Source organism: Vulpes vulpes, chromosome X, assembly GCF_048418805.1.
Source record: "Vulpes vulpes isolate BD-2025 chromosome X, VulVul3, whole genome shotgun sequence".
Lineage (NCBI taxonomy): Eukaryota > Metazoa > Chordata > Mammalia > Carnivora > Canidae > Vulpes > Vulpes vulpes.
Window position 1 is genome coordinate 38,956,695 of NC_132796.1, and position 20,963 is coordinate 38,977,657.

The following is a 20,963-nucleotide window of genomic DNA, read 5'->3' on the forward strand; positions in this document are numbered from 1 at the left end:
AGAGGGAGTTGAGGGAGAGACAGAGGCAGAGGGAGAGAGAATCTAAGAAGATGCCATGCCGAGCGAGGAACCCAATGTGGGACTCCATCTCACAACCCTGAGATCATGACCTGAGCTGAAATCAAGAGTCAGATCTTTAACCAACTGAGCAACCCAGGTGCCCCCTAAGAGTCACATTTATACTAAAAGGTATACTCGGAGAGGGTTCATTCCCTACCTATCCCTACCTCCATTCCCATTCCTCCCTTCTTTCTGCCCCATTCCCACTACTCCCTGTAGGTAACCAATCTTATTAGCTTCTGGTTTATTCTCTCTCTCTCTCTGTGAATACACACACACACACACACACACACACACACACATTTACGTAATGTATATTTGTATTACAAGTGAGCAGATGCATAAATGTTTCTTAAACTCTTTCTTTTTTAAAAAGATGTTATTTATTTATTCATGAGAGACACAGAGAGAGAGAGGCAGAGACACAGGCAGAGGGAGAAGCAGGCTCCATGCAGGGAGCCCAATGTGGGACTCGATCCTGGGACCGAGGGATCACGCCCTGAGCTGAAGGCAGGTGCTCAACCACTCAGCCACCCAGGCATCCCTATACTCTTTATTTCTTTAGCATCCTCTAAATACTTGTGTGTTTTGCTTTTTTTTTTCTCATTTAGCTGTGTATCTTGCAGATCATTCCATATCAGTTCAGAGAAATCTTACTCATTCGTTTGCAAAGCTGCATAGCACTCCATTGTGTGGAGATACCACGGTTTACTCAACCAGTCTTCCATGTACGGACACTAAAGTTGTTTCCAGTATTTTCAATCACAAACAACACTGCAATAAGTAACTTTGATGCACTGACTTTTGCGAGAGGGGCTGGTGCAGGATCTGACACCCTAGTGGGATGGGAATGCTCCCTCTCCTTGTCTGCTCCTACAAAGACCTACACTGGGCAGGCCACTTGAACTAGTTGCCCAGCTCCCTCTGCTGGTCTGCTCCTCTAAGTTGCCTTTTGGAGGGTCATTGTATCTGCAAATTCACGGCCCCCTGCCTGGCCGTTGACCCTCCCATATGTCTTGCAACTGCAACTGTTCTTAGTGCCGTGAAGAGCTGCAGACAGACGAGGAGTATACTTGTGTACACCTGGGCCCAGCTGCACCAGTATCTGTGGGCAACAGGCCTGAAGTGGCCAGAAAAGCCACATCACTGTACATAGGCAAAGGAACAACAGCTTTCAATGGACCACAATGGCGTCCACATTTCTCTTCAATACTGAGCATGGATGGACTTCCCAAGGCTCCCAACATTACCTGCTTGAGGAGGATTCCCTTCTGAGTATAGTGGAAGGCTGGGCTGGGGGAGGTGAATATCGTGGCTGCCCAACTGTCATTCATGATCAACCCAGAGTCTGGTTAGCAGGAGGGGATTAACACTGGCCCCAGTCAGACTGTCTACCAGCCTGCAGCATCCTTACAGGTCCTCTGGGCTGGAGTAGAGCCTTGGGACAGGGATCAGAGGGCCTCCCAGGGGCTGTGGCACTCTCCTGGGCTTTGTGAGGAACGCTTTTTGCCAGGAGACCCTCTGTTCTTGCCCTGTATTTGCCTTTGAATACGGAATGCCTCTATGTGCCAGGCTCTTGAGAGACATTGTATTATTGAAATAGGACAGTAACTCTGCAAGTGTAGATCCTTTCCTTCCCATTTTAGGGAGGCTCAAAGAGGTTAAGCAACTTGCCCAGGTTGCAGAGGAATCAGCAGAATCATTACTTGACACTAGGTCTGCCTGATTCCAGGGCTGTATGTAGATCTTTCCAAAAAGAATACAAATCCAACAAAATTCATTTATTTATTTAACAAACTTTACTTTTTAACCGTAGAGGAAATGTTCAGGCTTATGGAACCACTGACGAGAGGAAGTTAGATGCTACAGGGAAGGACTGGGAAGCCAGAGACCTAAAAATTGTCACTTTGAGTGAATTGGTTGAACCAGTTTCCTCATTCCAAGAGTTAGACTTGGCCTCCAGGCTCTGGTTATGCCCACATCATGGCTGCAGTGGGTGGAGTGCGTTCTTGTAGATTGGTTCCTTTGCCATGGTGGTTGTTAAGGGCTTTGTATATCACCTCTGGTCCCACACCCAATCCCCTTGGTGGTGGAGGTCAAAGGAGACCGCAGCAAATCCCAGGAACACTCTCTGCCAAGGTTAAAAATTGGTCTTCTCAGGCACCCAAGGCCAGCTTCACTGGCACGCAAGCTGCACAGTCTCAGGGGGCTTGTGCTTCATTTCATGCTCTGTTGTCTGGCGAATCTTAAGAACAGGAAGCTCCACATTTTCATTTTGCACGAGACCCTGCAAATGATGTCACTGGTTCTGCAGGTAAAAAGGCAGTAGCTAGCAAAACTCTCAAGGAAGCAGCTCTGTCCTGCATATGGCCAGCAAAATGTCTCAGTCTGTTGGGGCTGTTATAACAAAATACCATAGACGGGGGAGCTTATACACAACAGACATTTATTTCTCACAGTTCTGAGGGCCTGAAAGTCTGAGATCAAGGTGCTGGCAGATTTGGTGTCAGGAGAGAGCCCTCTTGCTGGCTCATAGACGGCCATCTGCTCCCTGTGTTCTCACATGGCAGAAGGGGCAAGGAGACTCTCTGGGATTAGAAGAGCACTAATCCCATATATGAGGACTCCACCTTCACAAGCCAATCACCTCCCAAAGGCCCCAGCTCCTAATAGCAACACACTGTGGATTAGGATCCCCTACGAAAGAATTCTGGGGAGACACAAAAATTGAGCCTAGAGCACATGGTATGTGACAAACACCAAGCAAAAAGGGCTAAAGGATGTACTCATCATAGCAAGAACACTTTTTGAGCACTTGCTCTGTGCCCAGTCAGGTTGTTGTGGAGAAACCCAAAGGGCCCACACCACCACCATCCTGAGGCTGCCCGAGGCTGGATGGCAGGATGGGACACAGATCTCTCTGGAATACCGTTAGGATTAGCCTTAAATGAGCACAAACCTATGATTCAGGGGTACAGAGATGGGATTCAGAAAGGGCTCACTGGGACCGGCCTGTCAGGAAACGCTCTAGGTAAAAGTAGGACTCAGACAGGATCTTAAATGAGGCGTGGGACTTAGTAAGTGGAGAAATGGAATCATCTGAGCCGCAGCCCTGGGTACAGAGGCAAAACACACTCCCTCATGGTTGGGTCTGGCCTTTGAAGCCATCACTATAGACTGAAGTTGGGGAATATTGCTGATTGGGTTCTCTCGAAGCAGACACTAAGACGGAGTTGGGGGGGTGTGTCAGTTTCTTGGGGCTGCCATAACAAATTACTACAAGATGGGTGGCTTAAACCACTAAAAATGTTTCCTCCCATCGTTCTGAAGGCCGGAGGTCAAAAATCAGTTTCACTGGGCTGAAAGCAAGGTGTTGGGAAAGGTGGTCAATCCTCGCCTCTCCAGACCCAGCCAGAAGGCAACGGTCTCAAAGACTCTCAGGCAGCCCAAGCCCGCCCTTCCAGAAGCTTGGCCTGCCATCCTCACTATCATGGTTGGCCCAGGAGTAGTGTCTGGAGCAGTCAGAAGGCAAACCCCAAAGACAAGCAACCTAGTGGACAAGGGAATAGGATTCTTCTGGGCCCATCTTTAAATGTGAGTGAAGGGACCAGGGTGCGAATCAGTAGCCAAAGGGCAAGGCAAGAGGACTGTGGGCTCTCTCAGCAAGTCGCTCTTCCTCCTGGGTCTCAGTTATCCCGTCTGCAATATGAGGCCTGTTAAGTCAGGCATTCTGACCTAAAAGTGATGATTCTGAGGGAGAAGAGAGGAGGCCACCTGGGAGGTCCCTAAGGGGAGAGGGCTGACAGGAAGGCTGGACAAAGGTCCACAACCCTCCCCCACCACTATGACTTGATGGGCCATGGCAAGAATCCACATGGAGGCCCACATCTCATATGGCTAAATAAGGTATCAAGGTACCTTTGATAGCAAACAAACTAGCAAGCTGTTGAATAAAATCCGTTCTGTTGCCTGACCTTGACAACATACGGACATAATGACCTGTAAGGCCAAGTTTGAATGAAAATTCTCAGACTCCTTCCACTCCTGTAGTGGAGGTGGCAGGGAGGACAGGGCTGGCCTGGGGCCCTGGCTGTGGCTGCCATGTCCTGCAGGGAGAGCAGAGCTGGCTGCAGGCCCTGCACCCCACTCTGAAATCCATCTGTGCCATGAGGCCGGAGCGGTGCTTCCCATGGGCGTTCCCTGCCAACCACTGAGTGCAGCAGGGCTATGGGGCCGGCCATCCAGCCTTGGAAGGCTTGGGGCTCCTCTGGTGGCTGGCCTGGCCTACAGAACACCCTGACAGGCCTGTAGAAGCGTCCGGTAGGTAGCGCAGACGCCAGTCTTAGAATGCTCCCACTGACCTGCTCTCCCTCACTGGGCCTCAGACCGGCAGCACCTCCTTCCCCCATTGCATGCAGGCATCTTCTTTAATACGATCCTTGCCCGTCTCACCCTGTCGTAACGCCTGCTTCTCGGAGGTCCCGGACGAACCCACTGGCCCCCAGCCCACCGCTGGTCTCTTCTCTACCCACACCACGGGGTGCCTCACACGAGCGCATGGGACACCGGGCACCCAGAGTGTGGACCTGCCCATGCACTTCCTCGGCCTTCGGTCTCCTGCACCCCTGCGCTGTGGGGAGCAGGGCAGGAGGGCTAGTGCTAGGGCGCAGGGGGCCGGAAGGCAGACCCTTGGGTTTGAGTGTGACAGCGTCCTGGCCAGAGGCCTTACCTCCCCACTCCCTTCCCTCCACGTCAGCCTCCACCGCCACGGCTCTGTCCCATTAGTCCTGCCCGTGCAGGCTTCCGGAACACTCTTCGTAACCACCTGCACGGCGCCTGGCCCTTCACAGCCCTGTCTTCTTTCACTAACTCGAGAGTCCGGTGGAGGACAGAGGACTCTGAGGCTCAGGGAGGCCCACCGAGTGTCCAGTCTCTTCTCGGTGACGCTGTGGCCGCAGGGGCAACTGCGCTGCACCGCACGGCTCCCCTCTGCTTGTCGGGGTGTCGCTCAGTTCCCCGGGGAAGATGAAGGGGCAGTTCTCCGAATGTCTAAGCACAGAGTTGCTCCTGTCAACCTTGCAGCGACCCACCTCGGCCAGGGAGGGCCAAGGATGCTGTCCCCGGAGGCCCGCAAGGCTCCAGCCCCTCAGAACTTATCATCATACTTGCAGTCTGGGTAGCGATAGGCGAATCTGGGGTCACAGGTTCTCAGGGGCCTCAAGAGGTCCTTCAGCCGGCGGGCGGCCCCCAGGACTTCGGGGTCTGGGCGGGCATCATCCCCACACTGTGCCAGCGCAGCGTCTATCTCGTCTTGCACCGGGGAGGGGAACTTCCCCTGGAGAAGTTGAGGCAGCACCTGCCGGCAAACGAGCACCAGACTCTGCTTCTCTGGGACGGTGTAGCAGGAGGGCAGCTCGGCCTGGCAGCCGGAGACCAGGCAGCTAAAGATGTCTTTGCTCTCTGCTGCCCCGGTGGCCGCTGGGCTGCCTGGAAGAGAGAGGGACAATATTACGTGTCCTACAACCTGTGCTTCTTGCCGGGGGTGGGGGTCGGGGGGTGGACCAGTAATTAGAATTGCAAGGTGAATGTTTGGTGTCCTAGCATCTCTGATCACCAAGAGATTTATTATCTTTTTTTATTTTTAAGAAAGATTTTTATTTACATGAGAGAGAGAGAGAGAGAGAGTGAGAGAGTGAGTGAGCATGAACAGGAGGAGGGGCAGAGGGAGAGGGAGAAGCAGAGTCTCCACTGAGCAGGGAACCCCACCTGGGGCTCAATTCCAGGATCCTGAGATCATGACCTGAGCCGAAGGCAGAAGGGAGAGGCCCAACTGAGTGAGCCACCCAGGTGCCCTCATCAGGAGATTCAGAGCTTGGGGACACAGTAGTCCCCGCCGGGAACAACATGGGAGGGACTCTGTGCTATGGAAGGAGAAGCTCGGGCATGGAAAATACACGGATCACTGCTGGAGTCGGCCTTGTAATTGTAGGGCTCTCATCCACACCGTGATTCTCTCATTTATTTTTTTATTTTTAAAAGACTTTATTATTCATGAGAGACAGAGAAAGAGGAGAGAGAGAGAGAAGCAGGCAGGCAGAGCCATAGGCAGAGGGAGAAGCAGGCTCCATGCAGGGAGCCCGATGTGGGACTGGATCCGGGGTCTCCAGGATCACACCCCGGGATGAAGGCGGTGCTAAACTGCTGAGCCGCCAGGGCTGCCCTCTCTCATTTATTATTAGGCAGTGAGTGAGGGCAGGAAATTGCTGGTCTCATTTGCCCTTCTGGACTACAAAGTTGGGAGAAACAACATGTGCTGCAGAATGTGCATTCAGCGGGGTCCAGGGGGGCTCACAGGTGCAGTGGTCTCCATAGCCCCGATATTCTGGAATCAGCCTCGTTCCTTCTGACTGGATTCTTCTTAATCAAGGCAACTGTGGAAACCGGCCAGTGTGATTTAACTAGAGGCCTTGTCATGTCAGCAAAATTGGGGATCAGAGAAGAAAACCCTGTGTCCCGTGATTGGGCTCAGAAAATTTGTCAGCCAGTGCGTGCGGCGCCAACCCTGATTTCCCTCAGATAGCACATTCCATGTCCCCCGTTTTTAGTTTGACGACGCTAGAGAAAGCAAAGGTGCCAAAATGGACGGCAGCGTGTATGGGGGAATCAGCCAGTTCTGGAAGTTTCAGATGAAGGCTAGAAGCGTTGGAAAGGCTCGGAGGAGGAGCACCGGGAGGGGGTGCCCGGGCCCCGCGGACTGCACTGAACACGGTGGCGCCCTGAGGCCCGGCCGCGGTGCAAAAGGCCACCCGGGCAAGGCCGAGTCCACTTCCCCTTCGGAGACTGCCCCGGAGCACAGACTCCAAAGAGCGAGAGGGACGTTTTACGTGACAGCCGACGTCCTCCTGGAACTTGGGCGGCTCCCACGGTGACACGCGCAGACCGGAACGGCCCACCCCCGCCCGGGCACCCCCTCCCTGGCTCCTGTCACCCTGACCTCCCCTGTGACAGCTGCTCCGCCAGGCCCATGCTGGGTACCTTCCTGCTTGTCGATGACGCCCAACGCGCTGGCGTCCCGGATGAACAGATGCCCGTTGTTAAAGATGCCAAACGTGGCCGCATGCACGTGGGTGAAGTAGAAGAAGTAGTTGAGGTCGTTGCTCCGCAGGGACTCCAGGACCCCGAGCAGCTGGTAGGCCAGGTCGGCCGCCTGGTCCGGGGCCGCCCCGTAGAAGTCCCGCAGCGGGCTGGTGCTGGTGCTGACCACGAACCGGCCGCAGGAGCCCAGGTACTTGGGCAGCGGCCAGCCCTCGGCCCCCGGGAAGACCTGGCAGGCGGCGAGGACGCCGTGGGAGACGGTGAGGGACGAGGACACGCCGACGCCCTCCCTGCGTCTCGCGCCAAGCCCCGAGGAGCGGCCTCTCCACTATCTTTACCTCTCGCACTCTGCCCGCACCCCGCGCCCCTTCCGTTCCATTGATCGTCTGCCTTTTTAGGATCTTATTTATTTATTCATGAGACAGAGACAGAGAGAGAGACAGAGACAGAGACACAGAGACAGAGGCACTCGCAGGGAGCCGCATGCGGGACTCGCCCGGATCCGGGGTCACGCCCTGGGCCGAAGGCGGACGCTTAGCCGCTGAGCCCCCGGGCGCCCCTCATGCCGCGGTTCATTAAAGGAAGCTCCCAATTCCATGCGGCGCATCTGGAGCGAGGGGTGACTTTCCACGGGATTCAGGATTCGGGGGAATGTGTTTATCGTAAGAGGTGAAGAGTCCAACAGATATGGCTGGTACTGGGGATTGCACAGACCCCCCGCCCGCCTGGGAGAGGCCCGAGGGTAGGAGCAGAGGATGGACCGCTGCCCACCCAGCCCTGATCCCGGCGGCTCTTCCCTCCACTGCTCCTGGAAGCCGCGGCACCCAGCACGCTGTGTCTTTACACCAGCGGGAAACGACAGAAACTAGAAACACCCCTTCTTTTTCCCTTTTGTTCCTTCTTCTTCTTCTTCTTTTCTTCTTTTTTTTAAAGAAGTTATCCCCCTCTCTGACAATTTGCTCTGGTCTTCTGCCCTCTTTAACCCACCCGCCTGCTGGGAAGAACCTTTCCTTGCTTCCCCTGCACACCATGAAGTGCCCTGGATGCAGGATGGTGGCAGATTCAGGCCCCCCCCGGGTGGGGCCCAGGGTGGGTGCAGGGTTCTGGCCCCCGCCTCTCGGGACTCTGCTGCCACCACTGAGCTTAGAACGATGGGAAACAATGGGAAACGGAGATGGGACCCCCCCGCCCCCAGCAATTCCTTCTCCTTCTCTAGGATTTAAAATGCCGTGGTTACTAGGCGCGTTTTGGACTGTGGACCTTGCATTCGCACAGCTCGGGGTTGGAGCCCCATTGCTGACATGAGCTATGTGACTGTGCTCAAGTCACCTCACGTCTCTGAGCCCCACGGACCTCATCTGGAAAAGGGGACCATAATAATATTTCTGTGGGGTTGTCGAGATGTAAAACATTCAACACAACACCCAGTACATAGCAGGTGCTCAATAAGTAAGAGCACCTCGTTGATTATATATCAATATATATTAATTACTCATATACTATTAAATATGCATTAATTACACAGTTCTATATTAATACATCAATAATTATAGATCACATCATATTATTAATATATTATTAAATATATAATGGTATTATAGTATATAATATAGTCGTTATATGTAATAATACAGATTAATATATGACAATATATAATTATTGATGATATTAATTATTTATGATCATTAATATTATATGCTATGTAGTATATACACTATATTTATAGTATATTATAATCTGATTATTATAATATATTATAATCTGATTGTTATATGTCATTTTATATATCATATGTATTACATATGTTCTATATAATAATTAATATATATTGATTACATATTATATAGTTATATATAACAACTGATGATATATAATTAATTATATATAATTATATAATTAAACATCATATGATTATATCTAGTGAATAATGAAATTATATATAAGAAAGATAGTTATATCAGTTAATTAATAATATAGAATAAAATATGTAACATAACAATTAGTATATCAATGATGATGATTATTATTTTTAAGGATTTTATTTATTTATTCATGAGAGAGAGAGGGAGAGGCAGAGACACAGGCAGAGGGAGAAGCAGGCTCCATGCAGGAAGTCCAATGTGGGACTCGATCCCGGGACTCTAAGATGACTCCTTGAGCTAAAAGCAGATGCTCAATCACTGAGCCACCCAGGCATCCCGTATATCAATGATTAGTGATTATGTATGATTATTACATACATATAATGATATTTAAAATTAAATTAAAATGATGAAATTAATAATCACATGATGACTTGTGATAGTAAATACTAAGTGTCTTCCTTGTGCCATCTTCCTCCTCTACTTGCACTTTCTCTCTCCCCTTTCCTTCTCTTTTCTTCCCCCTCCCGTTATTCCTCCTTCTCCTCCTCTTCTTTCTCTCTCCTCTCTTGCCCTCCTCCTTTACCCGATCTTTCCTCCCATTTCCTAGTTTCCTTTGAGCCCACACTGGGAGCTCCCTGACCCTTAGGATGGGGGGGGTGGGAAATCCCATCATGATGGCCTCGTTGACCAGTGCATCCCCAGGTTCTGGTGCATCCTCATTTGTTTGACCATTCCCCTCCCGATGGACATCTAGGTTACTTCCATCTTTTTCTCCTTTCTAGGGACGGCTGCAGGGCCCATCTCCAGGTGGTGGCCCCAAGGCTTGTGGAAAGGGGAAGAGAGCTCAGCCCGGGCTGTCCTCCCTGGAGCCTGACATGAGCCCCCCTACCCGGGCGAGGGTCGCTCCGTACCTGCAGGAGGATGGGATGAGCGTTGACAGCCAGCGTGTAGAGCAGACGGAGCTTGTCGCGGTCAGTGAAGTGGTCCATGAAGATGCTGCCGGCGTCAGCCACCTCAGCGTATCGCCGGACCACGCGGTCCAGGAGTCGCTGCGAGGGGCAGCGCAGGAAGGGGCTGGGCAGGCCCTGCAGGGGGGTGGGGAGAGACCCCAGAGGGGGAGAGGAGGCTGAGCTCTTGCGGGGGGTGTCAGGACGGGACACAAGCAGCCCCTGCTGGTAGGGGGGACACCAGGGTTGGCAAACAAGATGGACCTTGTTGGGAAGAGACCTCAGGCCAGGAAGGGGGGTTCTGAGCACTATCAGAGGGTGGAGTGTAAGGCTGTGCAGGCATGAGCTGGGGGCTTGGGAGGAGATCCCAAGGGCCAAGGGGAATGGACTGAGCCATCCTAGGGGCAGGACAGGCGGGCACTGGGCAGGTGGTGCACCCCAGCAAGCACTCAAAGCATTGGAGCACCTGCGTCTCCACCACCCTCGTACCCCCACTCTGCCTCTCCACCGAGAGCCGGGCTCAGGCCAAATCAATCAGATCAGCCCTCTGCCACTGACCTTTTCGACACCTCCCACCACATCATGACAATGTCATCACAGTTGGGATGCTACACCTGAGCATCTTCACGTGTGCCGCTTCGTTCTTCTCGGGATAAAATTGGGAGGTATGAACCTATGTTTATTTTCCACGACCTTCCATCCCGCCCCTGTACCTTTCTCTTCACACTGAATGAAGACAATGAACCCAACTTACTAATAGAATAAAAGAAACATAATTAAACGTAGGGCCCTGGGTGAGCCAGAATTCAGCCCCAGCTCCACCAGCTAGCCATGTGAACTTGGAAAAGTTTCTTACAAGTCTCTCTGAACTTGGGGTTACAGTTTATTTACTTATTTTTAAATTATTTATTTATTTATTCATGAGAGAGACAGAGAGATTGGCAGAGACACAGGCAGAGGGAGAAGCAGGCTCCCGCGGGGAGCCCGATCCAGGACTTGATTCCAGGACCCTGGGATCATGCCCTGGGCCAAAGGCAGACGCTCAACTGCTGAGCCCCCCAGGGATCCCTTGGGGGTTACAGTTTAAAGCGAGGGTGCCAATAACAGCACACTAAAAGATCACAGGGATCTCAAAAGCTACTAGATGTAAAATACTAGAAGGGTGTCTGGTGAGGCGTAAGCACTCAATACATACTACCCACTCTTATTAAGTTGACAAAGTTTCAAGTCCCAGCTCAGAGAATGGTGGTGACAGCCAGTAATCGTCCTGACAGCAGGAGTCAGGCTTTGTGGAAGAGAAGAGGGTTTCCCAGTTCTAGAGCCTGGCTTCCTAGAACACAAGACCCAGGGCAGAAAGTGTGCCCGAAGGTATCTGGAGATGGTGTTTGCGAGCCTGGGGTAGGTGGCGAGGGCTAGTCTCCAGAGCCCTGGCCCCCCGAGCCTGGTGCCGTCCATCTCCCCAGCCAGAACCCCAGAGTGTGGAAGGGCCACTGGGCGCCTTGAGAAGTCTTGAGCGTCGTGGAGGTCGCCGAGGGCATGCATAGGCTCTCGGGGTAGGATGCTCAACCATCCCGCTTTGCCTGGGACTGAGGGTTTCCTGGGACATGGAGTTTTTGGAGCTACAATCGGGAACCCGAGAGAGCTGGCCACTCTACCACAGGGTCACAGCTAGACCGTAGCCACATACGCTTCTGCTCCCAGACAAGGATCGGAGCCAACTGACAGAAGCCAGTGTGGATGCTTGTTGAACCACCATGGCCGGGGTACCCAGGGAGCCCCAGGTAGGGAGGGGGCTGGTCCAAATTCTGAAGTGATGAAATGTGGCCAAGGTGGCCTGGAAGTGTTTGGATGGCACTTCGTACTCCCCAGAGGGGTGAGGGCATAGGAGTTGAGCTCAGGGAGAGAAAATTAAAGAACATTCCATGCTTGCACCTCTGAGTCTGCGAGTGTCCAATTCATGTGTGCTCCATCCTTTGGGAATGCATATAGATGGGAGGAGAGGGAACGAACCCACCATGTGCCAGGCACTGGGCTGTGGATTTCCCATGCAGTAGCTCATTTAATCCTCCTGGGCACCCACGATGTAGGTGTCATTATGAGCCTCCTTTTGCAACTGAGGAATTGGAAGTCTGCGGAGTGTAGGTAAGGGTTGGATTCGGGATTTGAACCTGGTATGGACTGCGTGTTTGTTCCCCTGCCCCCCTCCATTCATATGTTGAAAACCGCAATCCCCAGGGCGATGGTTTCAGGAGGTGGGGCCTTGGGGAAGTAGCTGGACCAGGAGGGTGGAGCCCTCATGATGGGATTAGTGCCCTTATGGGAAGAGACATGAGAGCACCACGTGAAGATACAATGAGAAGGCAGCTGTCTGCAAACCAGGAAGAGAGCTTCCCTAGGAACCAACTGGCTGGCACCTTGATCTTGAACTTCCCAGCCTCCGGAAGAGTGAGAAATAGTCTTCTCTTCTTTAACCCACTTAGTCTGTGGTTCTCTGTTATAGGAGCCCGAGCTAGGACAGTTAGACTTGGATGTTGATCCATTAGATGTGAATGTCCACGCAGCTTCCCCTGTAATAAGTCCTGCCCCTTTATACCTCTGGCTGCATAGACTACCCAGGTGGAGACTACAGAAGGTGATTTGAAGCTTTAAGAACAGCTCTTGCTCTGATAGTCTTTCCCAGGCAGCTTGAAATGCCACCATTACAGATAATCATTGGGGACCGAGGGAGGTAAGTAATCTTTTCTCTTCTGTGAGAACCAACTCTCAAATGACAATACCTCTGGAAGAGGCAGGATACTAATTGGCCATAACGACAACAACAATAATAGGTGATAATTACTGAGCACTTATTATTTGACGGGAACTCTTCTAAGCCCCCTCAGATGTAGTGTCTTCTTTTGTTCACTTCTTACAAGAACCTAGTGAGGTAGGTACTATTGATATTGATAAATCCCAACATTTTCTTGGACCTAGGAGTTCACTTTATCCTTCTGATTCTAAATGAGATGACAACATGTCCACAGGCCCCTCCGAATCTTCTTGGAGGAGAGTGATGTCCAGGCTGAGGTCTGAAGCGTGGGCAGAGTGAGCCCGTAAAGAGGGTGGGAGGGGATGCTATACAGAAGGGACACCTTGTGTAAACCTTGAGATGAGAGACTATACTAGACTGCAAATAGCTTAGTACTGCTTAAAGGTGAAATATCGCTTGTAACAGTTGACAAGAGAAGAAGCCCAGATAGCCGGAACAGTGGAGTCATTTTAAGGAATTTTAATTTTATCCAGAAGGGATGGGGAGCCACTGAAGGCCTTGAATAGGAGAGTGCTATACTCATACGCATTTTAGGAAAATGATTCTGGGTGCAGCACAGTGTATGGATTCAGGGGAATGTGTCCAAGACTGCTAGTTCCAGACTCCTGGATGTTAGTGAGGCATATGGCTGCCCAGAATAAAGATGACATTCTCAGCTTCTTTTGCAGCTAGGTGTCATAGCGTGACTAGGTATGATCAATGAAATATAAGTAGAAATTTTTTAGAAGGATCCTTAAAAGGGAGAGGATGTATCTATCTTCATTCTTTTTTCCCCCTCCCCTGGCTGGAATGTGGAAACAATGGCTGGTGCTTAGGCAGCTTTTTGGACCAGGGCACACTAAGTGTTGTAGAGCAGCAAAATGAAAGTAGCCTGGATTCCCGGGAATCACAGAGCCACTACATCAGCCCTGGACAGCTATGTATCAGTTCTTTTATGTAAAAAAGACGTATATTTTGATCTTGTTTAAGCTACTGTTATTTGGATTTTTTTTTTGTCATATGCAACTGAACCTAATCCTACGTGTCACAGGAAGAAAATAATGGAGGCAGGAGAGTAAGGAAGATGCAGTGGTCCTGGTGTGAGATGAGAGAGTGAAAAGATTTAAAGATATTTGTTGGTGGTAGAATTTGTAAGCCTTGGTGATTGGCTGGATGAGGGAGGGGGGCAAGGAAAACGGAGGTGTCAGAGGTAGTACCCCATATGAGGGTGGACACCAGAGGTATCATTTGCTGAGGTGGCTTTATTTTATTTTTTAAATATTTTATTTATTTATTTGAGAGTGAGCACTAGCGGGAGACAGGGTGCAGAGGGAGCTCGATGTGAGGTTTAATCCCAGGACCCTGAGATCATGACTTGAGCCAAAGGCAGACGCTTAACTGACTGAGCCACCCAGGCGCCCTATGAGGTGGTTTTAAAATGTGTTTACAACTCTTTGACACTCCTCCCATCAAGGAGTGAAGTCTAATTCCCCTCCCCTGGAATACGGACTGGCCTTGGTGACTTGAGTCTAGTGACTGGCACGTTCCTAGGAGTGGTGCTACATGACCCGTGAGTCTTGGCCATGAAAGATGATTCAGTTTCTCCTTGGCTGTCTCTTGTATCCAGCCACCATGCCATAAGGAAGCCACATGGAGAGATAGCAAGATCCCCAATCCTCACCCCAGTGGAGAGTCTGGCTGACAGCCAGCCCCAACTTGCCAGCCACATGACAGAGCCATCTTGGAAATATGGCTCCTCTGGTGCTGCAGTGAGCCACCCCAGCTGATGCCTCATGGAGCTTGGTGAGCCTTCCCCTCTGAGCCCTGCCCAAATTGCATATTTATGAGCAAAGCCAATGATTGTTGTTGTTTTAAGCCGCTGAGTTTTGAAGCTGTTTGTTACACAGCAATCGGTAACTGATATACTTGCAGAGAGGGTTCTGGGCCACCTCTTGAACTATAGTCAGAAAAGGCTTTAAAACTGTCTTGTACCCCCACCCCCTTTATGCTGGAGGCAGCTGCTGCTCAAGGTCCTGTTCACACAGTGGGACTCCATCTCGTTCTGTTTGGTGTGTGCTGGCCAAGGGCAAGCCCACAGTTATATTGGCCAATGGCAAACAGAACTGGGACAGTAAACATTTGTTCAATAAAATCATGATTCATTCCGAAGCCAAATAACACCCTTTTTGGGAATGGCCCACTGCTCTGGAGCTTCTAAGTCACTACTCCCTTCTGCAAACACGGGCAGCAAGCTTAAATCAGCACCTTCCAACAAGAGGCAGAAGGAAAACCAAATCCTGGTCCCCTGTTGCCCCTCCCCTCCCACGCCCGCCTGGATTCCTCATCCTTCTAATTTCCAATCTGGTCCCAATCCCTTGGAGAACCAGCCAGCAGGTCAGAGTCTTCACAGTATGGTTCTAGCGACTGGGCTTTTGCTCTGCTCTACTGCCACCCGACAGGGGCCTTTCTGTGGCAGGGGGGTACAGAGAGCGATGGTCACACTCCTCCACGATCCCTAACAATTTGTACATCAGTCAAAAAATTTAATGGGTAGGATGATGTTTTGTGTGTCAACTTGGCCAGGCTATAGCGCCCAGTTATTCAGTCAAACATGAGTCCATGTGTTGGGGCACCTGGCTGGCTCAGTGGTTGAGCATCTGCCTTTGGCTCAGGGTGTGATCCTGGGGTCCTGGGATCCAGTTCCGCATCAGCCTCCCCGCAGGGAGCCTGCTTCTCCCTCTGCCTGTGTCTCTGCCTCTCTCTCTGTGTCTCTCATGAATAAATAAATAAAATCTTTAAAAAAAATCCAGGTGTTGCTGTGAAGATATTTTGTAGATGTGGTTAACAACTATAGTCAGGTGACATAAGGGAAAGGAGATGATCCTTGATAAAGTGGGTGGGCCTCATCTAACCAGTTGAAGGGCCTTAAGAGCAAAGCTAAGGTTTCCCTGAGGAGGAAGACATTCTGTCTGTGGATTGTACCGTCAGTTCCCTTCCAGGGGACTCCACTTCCTGGCCTGCCGGGAAGTCCCTGGATCTGGGACTTGGCAGCCTCCATGATCGCATAAGCCAATTCCTTGAAATAAAGCTGCTTATATGTATGTATATATACGCATACACATATATATGTATATATATACACATATAAAATATTATGTTATATATGATTATACATTATGCAAAATATTTACATATTAATGTTTACATCCCATTAACTAATATTAACTGATAAATTATTAACATTGTATTTAATATATTAATATAACACATAAGATACGTTACACACAGATTGTAAACTGGCGCTAAAGGACAAGCACTTGTTCATTGCGGAAATGACAGCAATTGAGATCAAAATCTAGATTTGCTTTCACTTTTGAAGCTTCTAGTGAAAGCGGAATACACAAGACCGTAACTTCCCCAATGTGCTGTTTGACCTTCGGTTGGCTTTTTACCCACATTCTCCAGTGTGTTGGCTCAAAAAACATCATCAGCCACCAACAGTGTCCTCACACAAAGGGTTCTTACCAGAACAGAAGCATCGATGGTAAATTGTCTAGACAAAAGATTTTGTGACTCCGTTGCAGGTACTTACAATGTAAGAGTTAGATGCTTGTTCTTTTCTAGAAGCTAGAGATAAGAGTGTTCATCCCTAGGTGGAGGAAGAAGAGGCTTCAAGCTGTAACCCAGGGGAACAGGACCAGAAGGAGAACTGGACTCCTAGATGCCTCCACTTTTATGCTTCTTTTGTTGGGTCAGAGATGGGTGAGGATACTAGGATTGACCCTTTGGTTATTTGGCCGGGAAATAGTGCCAGAAGTCACGCTGCTGTGTTGTCCTTCTTCACATGGTAGAAAGACTGAAGAAATTGTTTAGATTCCATACTACTGCCTGTTCCGCCATCTCTGTGAGAATGGAGCACAGAGCCATTTTACAAGCCTTGCAGAACGTGCGTGCAAAAGGCTTGGCATGGTGAGAGGCGTGTGTTTTGCATTCAGTAAATGGCACAAATCATTGTCATCAGTATTAGCGTCATCACTGCCATGCTATAGATTTGTCTTCTAAGCAACATGGTACTCTCCATGCCCTATGTCCCCATGTAGCTGAGGCCTCCCCTTCCATGGCTTAGCCAAACAGGGCGAGGCCATCTTTAATGGGATAGGGGGCCTGGTGCAAATGGGGTATCAGTGAAGAATTAAACCGATTTTTCTTTCTTTTGGAATTTAGATGTGGGATCCATCTGAGAAAGAGGAGATGGGGCAGAGCTGTGGAAAGAAGCAGAGATGCCATGAGCCAGGGTGACTGGGGGCCAGGAGAGACTGAAGTGTTAGATGCATGGTTGCTGGATGGCAGAGTTGCCTCAGGTTCCAGGAGCTTCCAGGCCCAGCTGTAGGCCAGAGAGAGTGGGTTTGCTGAGTCTTTGCTCCTTAACCCCAGGGAAGCCAAGCAGCCCAGCAACCCACAGAAAGGTGACTTCCTTGAGGCACCAGGGAAGGGCGATGAGTTCAGATTGGAATCTGGGCCCCACTGAGACTCAGTTTCTTCCTCTTGTAAAAGGAGATGATGGTGCCTCTTCTACCTCACAGGAATGGCAGGAGGATTCAGGAAGACAATGTGTGTGTGCATGTGGATCTAAGTCCTCAATGCCAGGGCCCCTTAGAGCCATCCTAGCCCCAAGAGCAAATATTGCTCAGAAGACAAAGATTTACCATGACTGAACATATCTGAGCACTTGCTCCGATGGAAATAAATGTGGAGAAGAAAGAACCCTAACTTCTCTCAGAAAGACAATCTAAGGGCAAGAAGGGTGTCTCTTCTCTTAAAGATTGGAAGTCAGCAATCTGAGGTTGTAAAGATGGCTGAAGGCACAGTTGGATTCAGGGCTCACCTCTCTTGCCAAGGGCATAGTTAACTGGCCAATGGAGAGCTTCACACTGAAGTGAGAATTAGTTTTCAGTTCTCACAATCTGTTCTTCGAAGGCTTTACAGACCATAAAAATAAGGCAAACAAATATTTTATGTTCACAAATTATGACACACGTGCTAAATACAGCAGATGTGCTAACTCAAGTCACTTTATCCCCCCTTTTTATTTATTCTCCCCCCTTTTTTAAATTTTTATTTATTTATGAGAGAGAGAGAGAGAGAGAGAGAGAGGCAGAGACACAGGCAGAGGGAGAAGCAGGCTCCATGCAGGGAGTCCGACGTGGGATTCGATCCCGGGTCTCCAGGATCGCGCCCTGGGCCAAAGGCAGGTGCTAAACCGCTGTGCCACCCAGGGATCCCTATTCTCCCCCTTTTTAAAGATTTTATTTATGAGAGAGAGAGAGAGAGAGAGAGAGAGGAGGGGCAGAGGGAGAGGGAAAAGCAGACTCCCCTCTGAGCAGAGAGCCTGATGCTGAGCTCAGTCCCAGGACCCTGGGATCATGACCTGAGCAGAAGGCAGATGCTCCACTGCTGAACCACTCAGGGGTCCCCATTTATTTCCCCTTTTAACCTTTTCAAAGATCACCACTATCTTCCCCATCAACGGATTGGGCCCGCACTGTTCATACAGAAGGGTTAACCGGTGCACTTTTTTTCCATGCACTTGGAGGAAGGAGGCTTCCAAAGTCGGCCATCCTGTGCACTCTGTGCATGTTCACTGTCACACATTCAAACAATATAGAGTCGTACAGTGTGAAAGTGAATACAAGCTCCTGTTACTGCCCACAGAGGCTACTTCCAGGGTTCTATGTGGGGATGCATGAATAGGCGTATGTACCAGGGGGGAAGGATGGATGGCAGTCAGCTTTTCCAGTGAGAAAGTTGCCCTGACCGGCTGGATTTGGAGGGCTGAGGGAAATCTTGAACAAATGAGTGTCACTCTTAGTGAATTTACTGTCATCAAGCCCTCCTGGCACCCAGGGAGAAAGAGAAAGTTTGAGTGCTAATAAACCTCTGAGTTGACTTTCTGGTTACACATCCCAACACCTCTTACATGATTTAGTTGTTAAATATGCTTACGAAGCAGGGTTTAGGTTAATTATGTATCAGAGTTAATCAGTGTGTCGTAATTAAAACAATGATGACTCACTGACTGTGCTGGTTGTTCTGGATAATTAAGTCCAAAGTTACAGAATGTTTCTTCAAGCTGCATTGTATTCAAAACCAGGAAAACCCATTTGGTTTTTGTTATGATGAGACATAGCTCGCAGTTCTTTCCTTCTCCAGTAGACGGATTTCCACCACCACCCCCTTTTACTGAAATGCTTTCTGATTGTTTTTTCACCTGGAAGCCAGACCCAACTAGAGGCCTCTTGGTTTGTTAACTTTTCATTCTGCAAGTGCTGGTTGCCCCAGTGATTATTTGGGAGAAACCAGTTGGATGACTCAAAAAGATTAGGCATCTAGGGGTGCCTGGGAGGCTCAGTCAGTTAAGTGTCCGACTCATGATCTCAGCTTCGGTCTTGATCTCAGGGTCATGAGTTCAAGCCCTATGTTGGGCTCCAAATTTTAGACATTTAAAAATGTCCTCATAATTCTCAATTATGTTCCTTTACAGGCACAGCTCATCCTCAGCCACTCACTGTTATTGGCACAGAGAATGGAGGGAGCTTCGCACAGTATAGTTGGCCCTCTCATCATTTCATTTTGGCTTTGAAATCCATGAGGTGGTGGATTTATTGTACACCCCATCCCCCCAGTAGGAGGTTTGTCTCTTTTACCGCTTGCTTGAAGGGGAGAAGCAGGGACAGGAAATGAGCCAGGAGCAGGTCCAGAATTTGGAGTTTGCTTTGGATCACCTCTGAGTGGGTAACATACCCGGGAAGGTTGTGTAGACAGGAACACAACATTCAATTAAAAAAAAAAAAAGAAAAGGAAAGAAACAGGTTTGGTGGCACGGAGCAGGGTGACGGCTATCAGATGTTTCCCTGGCACAGAAAGGCCCGGTTCTGGCAGAGCTCTGGCTTCCACGTAAAGCAGGGCCTCAAACTCTGGGTGACGTCCTTTCCTTGGGCAGGGCTTCTGTTTGCTTTCGCTCCTTGGTTGTCCTGGGCCTCAAGTACAGGGCCTGGATCCCAGGCGTCCTCACTTCCCCAAGAACTGCCCCCCCCCCCCCACCGTAGCAGGTGCAGAGCCTTTTGGTTGTGTCCTGCCCCCCCTTCTTCACCAGCAGGTGTGGTGTGTGTACAGCCCTGCCTCACTTTTGCTATACAGCACCCCCGGGGCTCCACTGTGTATCCCTGTCCATCTCCCCTGCCTGCTACTTTTAAGCCCATTTGTGGAAAGATCCCCCATTCTCAAGTCACTTTTCTTTTAGAAATGCAAATTTTGGGAGGCCTGGGTGGCTCAGTGGTTGAGCGTCTGCCTTCGGCTTGGGTGATGGTCCTGGGGTCCTGAGATCGAGTCCCACATTGGGCTCCTCGCAGGGAGCCTGCTTCTCCCTCTGCCTATGTCTCTGCTTCTCTGTGTGTCTCTCATGAATAAATAATATCTTAAAAAAAAAAAAAGAAACGCAAATTCTTAGTCCCTGCCCCAGACCTGCTGAATCAGAACCCCTGGAACCTGGGGCCCAGCCATGCCTGTGTTAATGAGCCCTCCAGAAGATTCCTATGTGGGCTCAGGTTTGAGAACTCCTGCCTCCTCGGCCTGCCATTGCAGTGCCACCCACTGCTGTGGACACAGACCGTGGTCGTGGGACTTGACACTTACTACTTTCTACACTTAACACCTATTCTCACTTCCCCATCCTTGCCCGGCATGCTTTTCTTTTATTCTTCGGAGGATCTGGCAGGGACATTTCCCCCAGCCCATCCTTTGTGTCCCGCTCAGCTCACCCGTCCTCTAAGCAGCTTTCCTGGCCTCTCCGCGCCCTCGTTTTCTTCCCTCTCCTAGAGTCTGGTCCTCGCGCTCTGTGTGCTGGATCCCTCCTCAGCTCTCTGGTACCTTGTGGACAGGGACGTTGAATAACAACACTTCTGTAACCTCCTCAGCTCCCAGTCCGGTGTGGGCGTCCAGGAGGTCCTTAACAAGCAAGTCCTTGCTCGGGGACACATTGATGCGCCAGAGAGCACTCACTCAGGGCGTCTGCTCTGACCCCCACTCCCAGGAGGCTGAGCCAGGCAGCTGGCGGCCTGTCCAGGAAGGGTAATGTCCTGTCACATTGGGGAGGAGCCGGGAGCATGACCACACAGGGAGATCCGGCCTGCCGAGACGGTGATGGGGCAG

General features: G+C 50.3%; 1 protein-coding gene across 1 annotated transcript in view; it reads right to left on the reverse strand.

Moving 5' to 3' along the window:
• Positions 1 to 1,840: 1,840 nt before the first annotated feature.
• The window catches only part of DIPK2B (divergent protein kinase domain 2B), a 43,380-nt gene continuing 24,257 nt past the window's right edge, over positions 1,841 to 20,963 (reverse strand). Inside the window, exons 3-5 of the mRNA XM_026012256.2 lie at positions 9,932 to 10,105; positions 7,096 to 7,384; positions 1,841 to 5,547 (exon numbers count right to left, since the gene is read on the reverse strand). Of these exons, the coding sequence (XP_025868041.1) occupies positions 5,207 to 5,547; positions 7,096 to 7,384; positions 9,932 to 10,105 (804 nt within the window). The 3' untranslated portion in view covers positions 1,841 to 5,206. The remainder of the gene's footprint in view (positions 5,548 to 7,095; positions 7,385 to 9,931; positions 10,106 to 20,963) is intronic.